This window comes from Mus musculus, chromosome 9 (genome assembly GCF_000001635.26).
Source record: "Mus musculus strain C57BL/6J chromosome 9, GRCm38.p6 C57BL/6J".
NCBI lineage: Eukaryota > Metazoa > Chordata > Mammalia > Rodentia > Muridae > Mus > Mus musculus.
Window position 1 is genome coordinate 86,531,535 of NC_000075.6, and position 14,489 is coordinate 86,546,023.

Genomic DNA, 14,489 nt, shown 5'->3' on the forward strand with positions numbered 1-14,489 from the left:
TCTTGTATTATGAATTTTCCCTACTAAGTCGAGGAAAATAATTGCATGTTTTTTAAAATAACAAACCAGTATTTGAATTTTTTTATTAAAAACTTATAGAACAAGTCAGAGTAGTTGCAATAATGAAAAAGCAAAGGCATCATTTTGCCTCACTGTAACACTAACTTACTTTGTTTATAGAAACATCTTTCTCTGGAAGTCTGCATGCTTCAGTTTTTCTACGCTTATATACAAAGGTAAGTTGCTCATATAGACCTCTCCATGCTCTGTTGCCACATGTAAAGCTGAGGAAGCTACAAGGAAACGGTCTGGAGTTCTTTCCAAAAGTAGTGAGCTTGCTCTTGCTGTAGTTTCCTCTGAAGGAACAGGAAGGAGCTCTGCAGAGAAATGTGGCTGTAGTGGGAGTCGTGGGCATGCTAATAAGCTGTGTAGATCCTACTCCAAAGGTGTAGGTGAGTGTAGGATATCACAACAATATGTGGATATTAAAATACTGGACAACAGGAAACTACCTTCTTGAAATCACATTCACTGCCTCTAAATTGATTACTGTTTTGGTTGATAGAGGTGAATGTTCACCAATCTACTTTGATTGCCTTTAGAATAAAAAATGCTGGGTGTGGCATTGCATTTAGTACTGGCATGTGGAAACAGGCAGGTAGATCTCTATGAGCTTTAGGTCAGCTTGCTCTATGCAGTGAATTTTAGGCTAGAGACTTTGTCTCAAAAAAAAATTAATAACTTGAAACCATCTTCATGCTTGATGTTCACTTTTGCTATTAGCTGACCCTGAACAGAGGCAGTGTTCATAATACAATTCAATGGAGCAACTGCATTAATTTGTGACAGACATAGATAAATCGGAGTTTTGGCGTATTTTCATTGAGGGACTTGGAGAAGAACTGCATAAAGCCTCTGTTTAGATTCAGGTCGGGTAAAGGTTGGACTGAAACAGACGGCACGCTCATTCCTTTACAGATGGAAGGTTGGTGTGCAGCATAGCTGGATATAGTTTAAAAGAAAGTGCACGCCTTTAATCCCAGCACTTGGGAGGCAGGCGGATTTCTGAGTTCGAGGCCAGCCTGGTCTACAGAGTGAGTTCCAGGACAGCCAGGGCTACACAGAGAAACCGTGTCTCAGGAAAAAAAAAAAAAGAAAGAAAGAAAAAAAAAAGAATTAATGCAGTTATATTTAGTTTTTGAGAATGTATGGGATAAGAGATCTCCATAGGAAATCTTAAGAAATCACATTGTGTATTTTAAATGTGCTTACTTTATACTTTATAAAAAGTTTAAAACTTCAGACGGCTTAGAGCATGTGTTAAGAACTGTAGAAGACATGAGAAAATTAAAGTTTACTGTGGTATCTATATATACAAACTGGCTTATCTTTCAGAATTCCAGTGCCCAATATAGTGGACAGTTGGACATCATTATTGGTCCTTCTAAAAGATTCTATACAGCTGAGTCTGCCAGCCCCAGGGCAGTTTCTTATACTTGGGTAAGTAATCTCTTTTAACATGTTATTTTGAAGGGTTAGAAACATATCTCAGTAGAAAAGCAAATACTTATTAGGCAAAAGAACCCAAGTTCAGTCTCCAACAGTACACACACATACGCACGCGCACACACACACACACACATATGTGTACATACATACACATACATACATATACTTTTGATAAAAGCATAATCCTCATTATTCTGCTTGCTGAAGAACATGTTTTGTGTGACCATGTGATCTGCCTATTCACAGGCATCTTGAGGTGTAGAACCACACATATATGCTCTGTAAGTGGAAGGGGATGGGGAAGAATATAGTATGTTTAGACATGTATAAGATGTAGAACACTTGGGACAAAACTGTTAAAACAGTCATCATTTGGGATTTGTAAGGAAGCACTGTGGGGAAAAAAATGGGGAAGTGTACACGCCATCCTAAAAGGAATTGCACAGAAGACAGGGCCAGAACCCTGCACACAGGCTTCTAAAAGAGTCTGTTTCTTTTTCTAAGTTGGAGTTTCTAAATCTATGCTAATAATATCTGATTATTTGGTAAATGCCAGTCACCCTTACCTTACTAACAGTAAGCATTAGTTTGGGTAATGTCAAGTTTGAGAATTCATGATAGAACCCTAATAAAAACCTGGTAAATGAATCATAATAGTAAGAGTAAAAAGATAAAAAGCCTTTATAGAGTCAGGCAGGAAATGATACACTGAGACAAGCTACATCATCTGTTTTGGCAATGGTGTATCACACCATTGGGAGCTGCTTGGGAAAAACTCGACTTTTATTGCAATATGAATGAAAGTAGTGAGAGGGATTGGCATGACTGCAAGCTATAAGGAGTCATGGGAGGAGAGGATGGTACTCAGGAGTGGAGCCAGGAATCAGATTGCAGGAGGAGGTGATAAGGTACAGACAACTAATGCCATTTAGAAAACAGGAAAAAGAAGAGAAAGGAGCTAGAAAATTTACGTCATCAGGAAATTTGAGAAGGCGAGAGTCTGTGTGGCATCTGCAAAGAAAGGTGAGGGCACAAAGAGGTGACTCGGTGGTAAAGTCCTTGCAAGGAAAGCATAGGGACCTGCACTCAGGTCCATACAACCTACAGGATGCCCAGTGCAGCAGAGTGTCTCCACAACCCTGCGCTGCTGCAGGGAGCTGAGAGGCAGAGACAAGAATACCTGGAAGCCTGCCATACACAGTGAAGAGTAAACATGTTGGAAGACAAGGACCTGTAGCTGAGCGTGTCCTCTGACCTCCACATGCGCATCCCAGCACACACACATAGAAAGGTTCAGAGAAAGAGGTAGCACCTCCTGGAAGAAGTCGGAATGATGAGGAGTGGGAAGAGGTGGGGCTGGAGAGTAGAGGAGCACCAAGATTTAGAAGCAAGGAGTAACAGACCAGCAAGGGTGAGTGGAGTGGGGAAGGAAGGGGATTTTTTTCAAATATATTTGATCACCAGAAAAGGAAGTGAAAAAGAGGTAGAAGGAATTGGATTCTAGAAGATGACATTGAATGCTAAGAAGTGCTGAGGAATGGAATACTACTCAGTTATTAAAAAGAATGAATTTATGAAATTCCTAGGCAAATGGATGGACCTGGAGGGTATCATCCTGAGTGAGGTAACCCAGTCACAAAAGAACTCACATGATATGCACTCACTGATAAGTGAATATTAGCCTAGAAACTTAGAATACCCAAGATACAATTTGCAAAACACATGAAACTCCCCTTCTTAGAATTGGGAACAAAACACCCATGGAAGGAGTTATAGAGACAAAGTTTGGAGCTGAGTCAAATGGATGGACCATCCAGAGACTGCCCTACCCGGGGATCCACCCCATAATCAGCCACCAAATGCAGACACTATTGCATATGCCAGCAAGATTTTGCTGAAAGGACCCTGATATAGCTGTCTCTTGTGAGGCTGTCAGTGCCTGGCAAATACAGAAGTGGATGCTCACAGTCATCTATAGGATGGAACACAAGGCCCCCAATGGAAGAGCTGGAGAAAGTACCCAAGGAGCTAAAGGGGTCTGCAACCCTATAGGTGGAACAACAATATGAGCTAACCTGTACCCCCAGAGCTCGTATCTCTGGCTGCATATGTAGCAGAAGATGGCCTAGTTGGCCATCACTGGGAAGAGAGGCCCCTTGGTTTTTTGCAAACTTTATATGCCTCAGCACAGGGGAACACCAGGGCCAAGAAGTGGGAGTGGGGGAGGAGGAGGGTATAGGGGACTTTTGGGATAGCATTTGAAATGTAAATGAAGAAAATACCTAATAAAAAAATAAAAAATAAATAAAAGAAGAAGTGCTGAGGATATTAGGTAGTTAACAGGCTCCTCCCTGTACTCAAATCTCAGCTCCTTTACTTAGATATATGACCTTCAGCTCCGTCATTTAACTTTTTCCTCTGTAGAATGGAAACAGAAGTAGTGCCTATTTCATAAGCTTGTTAAGAGGATTAAAAGAGTTAATATTTATTAAATTTTTAGAACAGCGCCTGGCCAGTTATATATGGCATTGAAGTGGATAGTGATTTGCTCAGCATTCTAGACATGAGGAAAGTCACTTATAGCACTAGATTCAAGAGACTCTGGCATGGGGGCTAAAGAACAGAAAATATCAAGTATGATTCATTATCATTACTATTTAGCATCTTAGCCACAGATTCTCCTGTTGTTATTGCAAGACATCTGGATTTCTTCCAGTTGAGAGTTCCTATAAATAATACTGCTCTTAGCATCATTGTGTCTTTTTTATGCATAAATGTTAACTATCAGAAAACACTGCAAAAAATTTGTGACATTATTTTCATTTTCTTTGGGCTGATAACTTTTTTTTTAATGGCTCTTGCAGGGTTTTGAATGAGTTTATTATGAAAAACCCTAGTTTGGAAAATAAAAAGGACCAAAGAGACCTTCAGGTAAGGCATTCTGAATTCAAGGTTATTACCAAACTTAAAAGTTAAAATTAGGAGTCATATAAAATAACCTGTGATGTCCTTTATGACTGTTAGCTCATTTTCTGTGCGTGCACAAACCTCATTCTTCCTTGTTTCTCTAGGATGTGACTCACAAAATAGTGGATGCTATTGGTGCAATTGCTGGTTCCTCTCTGGAACAGACAACATGGCTCCGACGGAATCTGGAAGTTAAGCCTTCTCCCAAAATAATGGTGGATGGAACCAATTTAGAGTCTGATGTTGAAGGTATTGCTCTATACTCTTATTCTCTCAGCATATATTTACTAAGCAGTGTTAGTTAGCCCTGTAACATAAGCTCATCCTTTTTAAAAAATTATTATTATTATTATTACTATTACTATTACTAGCTAGTATCTTTTTTCAGTGAGAAAATACTAATCACTATCTCCTGTCTTTTCTCTTACTTAGATATGTTATCCCCTGCAATGGAAACCTCAAACATAACTCCTTCTGTATATAGTGTCCATGCACTGACGTTGCTCTCAGAGGTAAACATTATCAAGTGTTTTCACATGTATGCTCAAACAAACAAACAAATAGTGCCTATCAATGAGAACTCTCATACAAGTGTTTTTAATTTCAAAAATCATTTTTCTAGAAATCACTGGTACATAAAATTACAAAGAATAGGACAATGTGGAGGCACTGTGGCTATATGTTTGTGTATGTGCACATATAGAGAGACATCCATGTACACCTGTGCATGTGAAAGCCATAGGGTAGCCTCAGGTGTCCTTTTTTTTTTTTTTTTTAATATATAAGTACACTGTAGCTGTCTTCCGACATACCAGAAGAGGGCATCAGATCCCACTACAGATGGCTGTGAGCTACCATGTGGTTGCTGGGAATTGAGCTCAGGACCGCTGGAAGAGCAGTCAGTGCTCTTAACTGCTGAGCCATCTCTCCAGCCCCTGTCCTCTTCTCTTATTTTCTACCATTTATTTCTCAGTCTCCTCACTGAAACTGGGGAATGGCTGGCCAGAAACCTTGGGGATTTGTCTGTCTCAGCCTTGCCCTTGTTAGGGATGTACATACACACCACCATTCCCAGTTTGTGTGAGGATGCTGACAGTCCATACTTGGGTCCTCCTGCTTGTCCAGCAGGCTCTTCAGCCACTGAGTCTTCTCTCCAGCTCCAGATGCAGGGTTCGGGCCTTGACTATATTTGTCTTATTATTTGTTAAATAATAGTGATCTTAAGATACTGTTCTCCTGCCTGCCCCATATACTTTTCATTTTTTGAGGATCTTCCTTACCAATTTCCGTAGTGTTTGAAGTAGTTTAAATTCTGACCATTTCATAAAAGGTTCTCTGCCCTCTTCCACCACATTTGCTTTTGGTGAGAAGGGTTTCTCTGTGTGGCCCTGGCTGTCCTGGAACTCACTCTGTAGAGCAGGCTGGCCTCGAACTCAAAGATCTGCCTGTTCAGCTTCCCAAGTGCTGGGATTGTCGGCCTGCACCGACATGCCCCACCCTGTCTGCATTTTCTAATGCTAGAAGTATTGCGCATTTTTTTTCAATGTATAGATTGGCCATTTGTTTATTTTCATTTTTAAAACCTTTCCACTCATCTGTCCAGTTATTGGGAATTATCTGCTTTTTTTCTTTGGTTTTATATGTATTTGGCTCTTAATTTCCTGTGAACTAAATAGATTTTAGAAACTTTTTGTATACTGCCCCTTTGTAGTGCAGAAGCTTTTTACTTTGATAAAACATCCCATTTGTCAGTTTTTGCAGCTAATAGGAGTCCTGTTCAGAAGGCAGTCACCATGTCTAGATCTTGAAGCTTATGCCTTATGCTTTCTTCTAGTAGTTTTAGCTTTTTAGGTATTAGTCTTCTGTGAATCTCATGTGTAGGTAAGGAATTTCCCCAGTTGTACTTTTAAATAAAAAATGTCCTTTTCTTCAGCTTTTGGCGCCCTTTTCAAAAATCAGACTGCTTATTTTTCAGTTTTCTCTTCTAGCCCATTGGTCAGTTCTATGCCTTTACCATACTGGATTTGTTACTGTGGGTCTGTAATACTGTTTGAAATCAGCTCTGCTCTTTTTGCTCAATATTCTTACGATTTTTTGTCTGTTTCTCTGAAGAATGACATGGCTATTGTGATAGAGATTACATTTAATCTGCAGATTGCTTTGAGTGTTGTGACAGTTTTCACAGTATAAACACTGTTAATCCATGAACACAGCAGGTCTTTCTGTTTTCTAGTGTCCCATAAGATTCCTTTTGTCAATGCTTGAGAGGTTTTGCTGCGGAGGTCCTTGATCTCTTTGGTTAAGTTTAAGCCTAAGTTTGGAGTATTTGTGTTTTTAATGAAATTCTTAGACATTTCATTGTGTGTTCTTATTGTTCACGGTACTGTTACATAAAGACATATTCAGATGAGTATATTAAGAATATCCCAACCTCTCACACCTCTTCCTAACCCCTGCCCCCCTCCATCCCCACCCCACTTAGTACCTTTGTTCCTCCTGGGAGTTTTGTTTCAACTTTCATGTCATCCATTCCTGAGTTCATGTACTTGTTTAAAGTCAAAGACAACAAATAGAATTTATCTTTCTAGTACTGACTTACTTTGCTTAATGTAATTATCTCGACTTGCATCTGTTTTCCTGGAAATGACATAGCTTCATTGCTTTAATGGTTAAAAAATGGTCTGTTGTACATAGATCCCACATTTTCTTTTCTTTTTTTTTTCCATTTTTTATTAGGTATTTAGCTCATTTACATTTCCAATGCTATACCAAAAGTCCCCCATACCCACCCACCCCCACTCCCCTACACACCCACTCCCCCTTTTTGGCCCTGGCGTTCCCCTGTACTGGGGCATACAAAGTTTACGTGTCCAATGGGCCTCTCTTTCCAGTGATGGCCGATTAGGCCATCTTTTGATACATATGCAGCTAGAGTCAAGAGCTCCGGGGTACTGGTTAGTTCATAATGTTGTTCCACCTATAGGGTTGCAGATCCCTTTAGCTCCTTGGGTTCTTTCTCTAGCTCCTCCATTGGGGGCCCTGTGATCCATCCAATAGCTGACTGTGTGTATCCACTTCTGTGTTTGCTAGGCCCCGGCATAGTCTCAGAAGAGATAGCTACATCTGGGTCCTTTCAATAAAATCTTGCTAGGGTATGCAATGGTGTCAGCGTTTGGATGCTGATTATGGGGTGGATCCCTGGATATGGCAGTCTCTACATGGTCCATCCTTTCATCTCAGCTCCAAACTTTGTCTCTGTAACTCCTTCCATGGGTGTTTTGTTCCCAATTCTAAGGAGGGGCATAGTGTCCACACTTCAGTCTTCATTCTTCTTGAGTTTCATGTGTTTAGCAAATTGTACCTTATATCTTGCATTGAATCTGTAGATTGCTTTTGGCAAGATAGCCATTTTTACAATGTTGATCCTGCCAATCCATGAGCATGGGAGATCTTTCCATCTTCTGAGATCTTCTTTAATTTCTTTCTTCAGAGATTTGAAGTTTTTATCATACAGATCTTTCACCTCCTTAGTTAGAGTCACACCAAGGCATTTTATATTATTTGTGACTATTGAGAAGGGTGTTGTTTCCCTAATTTCTTTCTCAGCCTGTTTATTCTTTGTATAGAGAAAGGCCATTGACTTGTTTGAGTTTATTTTATATCCAGCTACTTCACCGAAGCTGCTTATCAGGTTTAGGAGTTCTCTGGTAGAATTTTTAGGGTCACTTATATATACTATCATATCATCTGCAAAAAGTGATATTTTGACTTCCTCTTTTCCAATTTGTACCCCCTTGATCTCCTTTTGTTGTCGAATTGCTCTGGCTAATACTTCAAGTACTATGTTGAAAAGGTAGGGAGAAAGTGGGCAGCCTTGTCTAGTCCCTGATTTTAGTGGGATTGCTTCCAGCTTCTCTCCATTTACTTTGATGTTGGCTACTGGTTTGCTGTAGATTGCTTTTATCATGTTTAGGTATGGGCCTTGAATTCCTGATCTTTCCAAAACTTTTATCATGAATGGGTGTTGAATCTTGTCAAATGCTTTTTCTGCATCTAACGAGATGATCATGTGGTTTTTGTCTTTGAGTTTGTTTATATAATGGATTACATTGATGGATTTTCGTATATTAAACCATCCCTGCATCCCTGGTATAAAACCTACTTGGTCAGGATGGATGATTGCTTTAATGTGTTCTTGGATTCATTCGGTTAGCAAGAATTTTATTAAGTATTTTTGCATCGATATTCATAAGAGAAATTGGTCTGAAGCTCTGGGGGGGGTCTGATTGGTTGATATTGTTCTTCATATGTGTTTGCAAAGCCCTTCAGCTCCTTCAGTCCTTTCTCTAACTCCACCATTATGGACCCCATGCTCAGTCCAATGGTTGGCTGGGAGCATCCGCCTCTGTATTTGTCAGACTCTAGCAGAGCCTCTCAGGAGACAGCTATATCAGGCTCCTATCAGCAAGCTCTTGTTGGCATCCACAATAGTGTCTGCATCTGGTGACTGTATATGGGATGGATCCCCAGGTGGGGCAGTCTTTGGATGGCCTTTCCTTCAGTCTCTGCTCCATACTTTGTGTCCGTATTTGCTTCCATGAGTATTTTGTTTCTCTTCTAAGGACCAAAGCACTCACACTTTGGTCTTCCTTCTTCTTGAAGGTCTGTAAATTGTATCTTGGGTATCCTGAGCTTTTGGGCTAATATCCACTTATCAGTGAGTGTATACCACTTGTGTTCTTTCGGGATTGGGTTACCTCACTCAGGGTGACATTTTCTAGTTCCATCCATTTGTCTAAGAATTTCATGAATTTGTTGCTTTTAATAGCCCAGTAGTACTCCATTGTGTAAATGTACGACATTTTCTGTATCCATTCCTCTGTTGAGGGACATCTGGGTTCTTTCCAGCTCCTGGCTATTATAAATAAGGCTGTGATGAACATAGTGGAGCATGTGTCCTTATTACAAGTTGGAACATCAAGTTGTATATGCTCAGGAGTGGTATTAGTGGGTCCTCAGGTAGAACTATGTCCAATTTTCTGAGGAACCACCAAACTGATCTCCAGAGTGCTTATACCAGCTAGCAACCCAACCAACATTGGAGGAGTGTTCCTCTTTCTCCACATCCTCACCAGCATCTGCTGTCACCTGAGTTTTTGATTTTAGCCATTCTGACTGGTGTGAGGTAGAATCTCAAGGTTGTTTTGATTTGCATTTCCCTGATAACTAAGGATGTTGAACATTTCTTTAGGTGCTTCTCAGCCATTTGATCAATATTCCTCTGTTGAAAATTCTTTGTTTAGCTCTGTACCTCATTTTTTTAATAGGGTTATTTTTGATTCTCGGGGGTCTAAGTTCTTGAGTTCTTTGTATATATTGGATATTAGCCCTCTTCCGGATGGAGGATTGGTAAAGATCTTTTTCCAATGTGGTGGTTGCCATTTTGTCCTATTGACTGTGGAAAAAGGACAGCATTGTTAACAAATGGTGTTGGTTCAACTGTTGGTCAGCATGTAGAGGAATGCAAATCAATCCATTCTTATCTCCTGGTACAAAGCTGAAGTCCAAGTGGATCAGGGACCTCCACATAAAACCAGATACATTGAAGCTAATAGAGGAGAATGTAGGGAAAGAGTCTTCTACACTTTGCTGTGTAACCTATTACCTACTTTCCCCCAGCAAAGTATGTGATAATTAACCTTGACTTATGCCTTTTTGTGATATAACTGTAAACGTTCCTGAAAATGCCCACAAAGAACCTTTGCAATCCAGGACCATGTTTCTGGCTGTGGGTCATTAAGATTTGGCTCAAGATAAACTATGTCTTATCTCCCTACCCCTCATTTTTTAAGTTTATATTTTAAGAAATAAAAGTGCTTCATATCTGATTATGGTGTGGAAGAGTAGAGGTGGTTAACTAACTACAAAGCATGTACAGTCAATTAGCAATGCTTTTATGTCCATTCTTGTGGTTTGGCATGGTTTGGCTTTAGCATTATATGGCCGTAATGTCACATTTTACCCCTTCCAGTTGTGGACGCTGGGTCTTTACACAGGGTAGGAAGCATGACTGACAGTGTATAGCTTTTGATTGACTGAACTGGGATATGAAGAGCCCATAACTTCTAGGTTTTCTTAAGCTTCTTTTTAACTCCATCTGGGAAAGAGTTTGACTTGTAAGGTCAGTTTTTACTCATATAGAAGAGTCCTGAATGTTTCTATACTTCTCTGTCTCGGTGTAGATTTTCCTTTCTGTAAGTATTTTTGGTTTCCTTCCAAGTTGAGGATCAATACCCTCCTTGGCTCCAGTTTCAGCATGTAGATGAACTTGTTTTTTCTGTTTTGTAGGTATTGGCTCATCTTCTGGATATGGTTTTCTACAGCGATGAAAAAGAGCGTGTTATCCCTTTACTTGTAAACATTATGCATTATGTTGTACCCTACCTCCGAAATCACAGGTACCATATGATTCCAGTAGATTTTAGCTAAATCACACTCTGTTAGAAAGTCTGTACCTTTCTGCTATTGTTGGTCTCAATTACAATATATTATTCTTACCTTGACTTATATATAATGGTTACACCTTTTCGTGTCTCACTTTTCTTATGGTGACTTCTGTTTCTTGCTTCCATGTTAGTATCTGAGGTAGATATGAAGACATATAAACTCAAGATCATGACTGAAGTGAAATATTATATGATTTAATGTATTTTTTTCTGTACAGTGCACATAATGCCCCTAGTTACCGAGCCTGTGTCCAGCTGCTCAGTAGTCTTAGTGGGTATCAGTATACAAGGAGAGCCTGGAAAAAAGAAGCCTTTGACCTTTTTATGGATCCCAGCTTCTTTCAGATGGATGCTTCCTGTGTTAGTCAGTAAGTAGTCCTCTCCTCACTTCCACGCCTTACAGTTTGTTCACATCAGTCACTGTCTAGCAAAAGTAGAAGGCCTTAATAAGAGTAGAATCTTAATTGCATAAGATAATCCTGTGTCTTTCAGCTGGAGAGCAATCATGGACAACCTGATGACACATGATAAGACAACCTTCAGAGATTTGATGAGTGAGTACTATGTCAGCCCAAGTAGCTTTTTTCTTATGCATTCATCCTTACCATGCACTATTCTCTTTTGAAAAGTACTGAATTAGCTCTTTGTCGAGTTAAACAGATTCCTATGGAAATATAATACGCTGAAAAAGACAAGCATCCCATGTTTCCCCTTATATAGATTTTTTTAACGTTATGAGACACTGTGGGAAAGGACAGCTATAACCCAAGCCCCTAGGAGACAAAGGCAAAAGGATCACAAGTTCCAGACCAGCTCAGAATCAAACAAAACCTAAGGCACAGATATAGAATGAGAGCTATGTAGGAAATGAAGAGAACTGGTGGCTGAGGATGAGAGAGTAATGCAGGTGTGAGGAAGAGTAAAGATGTGATGTAAATGCATGCAAGTCCCTGATGAGATCGCTCATCACATACGGTGAATGGTGCCACTCACACAAACCTTACTGAAGACAGCTGAATAGCAAGGAAAACTGTCTTTTCTTTCCTCTGCACACAGCCTCATTACCAGCATATAATGGGCACTCACTCGATAAAAAGACTGAATGTAGGCAATTGGGTCTAAACTCTGCAAGAATATACTCTAAATTGCTGTGCCTGAGGATCTTCTGGAAAGAGAAGTGGGGGAGGGAAAAGGAAAGAACAAAATGTTACTAAGCTGAACTGTATTCATTGGGATTCTGAGTCTGTACTGTGTATTCCACATAGCTTTCTCATCTGGAGAAAGGGTGTCATGTCACCCCATCTAGTTTTCTTGCAGCTGTTGGTTGGTTGTTTTGGTTTGCTTGTGATAGTGCTGAAAACAGATCCAGGGCTGCATGCATGCTAGGAAGTACTTAGCCTCAGAGCTCCATTCTCAGCTCAGAGACCAGTAGATGGCACAGAATGTGGATGTTCATAAGATACTGTGTCAGCTGATCTGTTGTATGCATTTTGTATGCATTTACAGTAAAAGGTGTACCATTTTCAGGTTGCAAATAGTCTAGAAAATTACTGCGTGGGGTTTTTAAAATTATTTATTTACATTCCAGCCATTGCCGCCCCCCTTCCCAGGCCCCCCCTCCCACAGTTCCTCATGTCATTCCCCCTCCTCCTTGTCTCCGAGAGGGTCATTCTCTCTCTCTCTCTCTCTCACACACACACACACACACACACACACACACACACACACACACTCAATATCTTCTCCACCTGAGGCCAGACCAGGCAGTTCTCTGCTATATTTGTGCAGGGGCCTTGGAACAGCCGGTGTTTGCTGCCTGGTTGGTAGCTTAGTTTCTGGGAGCTCCCTGGAGTCCAGGTTAGTTGAGACTGCTAGACTTCCTATAGGGTCACCCTCCCCTTCAGCTTCTTCAATCCTGCCCCCCAATTCAACCATAGGGGTCTCTGACTTCAGTCCAATGGTTGGGTATAGGTATCTGCATTTGTCTCAGTCAGCTGCTGGTAGGGCCTCTCCGAGGACAGCCATACCAGGCTCCTGTCTGTAAGCTCATCATAGCATCAGTAATAGTGTCAGGCCTTAGTGCTCCCCCATGAGCTGGATCCCAAGATGGGCCAGTCATTGAACTACCTTTCCTTCAGTCTCTTCTCCATTCATCAAATAGTCAGTGAAAGGTGACAGCACTATGCTAACATTTATAAAAATTTTAAATTAGGAAGTGAGGTTGTAAAGGAAATGGAGTATTGTGTAATAAATTTCAACAGCAAAGAGCTCATATTGCATATGAAACTGAGGGAGCCAGCCCTTCCTAGAAACGGAATTTCCAACATAGGGAACAAAATTACAAAGTGATTTCTGGAGTGAGAGCAAATTCAGTGAGTTCATGTCATACCCAACAAGACAATATGCTATAGCAGGCAAGTCATGAGCAAGGAGCTCAATATAAAGAAAGGCTAGGAAGTCAGACCAGCTTCATCTCTCCAGAAGTTATTTTTTAAAGTAATATAGAAGATTTAAACACACAGCTTTATATTAATGGTAATACTGGTTATTTTACCTTCTAAAATTCACAGTCCTAAGTGTCTACAGCTTTTCGGCACCAAAGAAAGGTCTAGGTGCTTTGCCCTGTTCCTCAGTGTGTATGTCATGGGGTATTTACTCATTCTAAATAAGCAATGATCACTTTCAGATGACTAGCTGGCCTTCTGCTTCCCTTCCTTCTTATAGCTCGAGTAGCCGTGGCCCAGAGCAGTTCTCTCAATCTTTTTGCAAACCGGGATGTGGAGCTAGAACAGCGAGCCATGCTTCTCAAAAGACTGGCCTTCGCCGTTCTTAGCAGTGAAAGTGACCAGTACCAAAAGTACCTTCCAGACATACAAGGTAAACCATTAAAACCCTTTATCTTCTCTCTATTCTGAATTATAGGGATTTGGGGCACATTTATTTTGAGTTTGGGTGTTTTGTTTTTCTGTTGTTTCTTATAAAATACCTTTACTAAATTTTAATTTGGGTTGAGATAAACCAAGTGTGGGTTGATGGACATTATTACATAACTGAAAATTTTTCAGCTTCATTATGTAAAAGAAATCAACCCTGAATTTGAAAGACTTACTCTAAACATGATCTATGGTTTACTGTTTGGTTCAAATATCAGAAAATTCACAGCAAATTCAATTAGTGACTGTCTTACTCTAGGCAAGTGTATTACTGTATTTTAGTTGTGGACAAGAGGTCAAGAAATACAAACAAGAGAACAAAATAAAGGAGAGCCAGGAATTATTGCCAGTCACAACCATTTCTATGTCTTATTTGGAACTGTGCTGCAGACAGGGGTCTCTAGAAGAGGAATGTATTGGATTGGCTTAGAAAGCAGGGGCTAAGTACTCCAACAGTGGTCATCTGCACACTGGAGAAGCAGAGAACACAATAACTGCCCTTTCTAAAAAGATGAATGCCTTCATGGACACAGTATAACTGTAGGCACCCAAGCTCCCTGGAACATACCTTGGT

The 14,489-nt window shown here is 40.3% G+C and overlaps 1 protein-coding gene across 17 annotated transcripts in view; it reads left to right on the top strand.

Annotated features, from left to right (window-relative positions):
- The window catches only part of Dop1a (DOP1 leucine zipper like protein A), an 88,666-nt gene that overhangs the window by 64,394 nt on the left and 9,783 nt on the right, over positions 1 to 14,489 (top strand). For 16 of the 17 annotated variants that reach the window (XR_003947934.1, XR_870760.3, XM_006511239.4 and 13 more), the window contains 9 exons: positions 181 to 236; positions 1,396 to 1,500; positions 4,374 to 4,440; positions 4,581 to 4,725; positions 4,909 to 4,988; positions 10,825 to 10,934; positions 11,201 to 11,350; positions 11,475 to 11,536; positions 13,707 to 13,859. Coding sequence is in view for 14 of the 17 variants with exons in the window: in XM_006511239.4 (XP_006511302.1) it covers positions 181 to 236; positions 1,396 to 1,500; positions 4,374 to 4,440; positions 4,581 to 4,725; positions 4,909 to 4,988; positions 10,825 to 10,934; positions 11,201 to 11,350; positions 11,475 to 11,536; positions 13,707 to 13,859 (928 nt within the window). In the remaining 3 variants the exon portion in view is untranslated. Of the gene's footprint in view, positions 1 to 180; positions 237 to 1,395; positions 1,501 to 4,373; positions 4,441 to 4,580; positions 4,726 to 4,908; positions 4,989 to 10,824; positions 10,935 to 11,200; positions 11,351 to 11,474; positions 11,537 to 13,706; positions 13,860 to 14,489 lie in introns of those variants that run through there. The other variant, XR_379426.4, reaches the window with a different exon arrangement.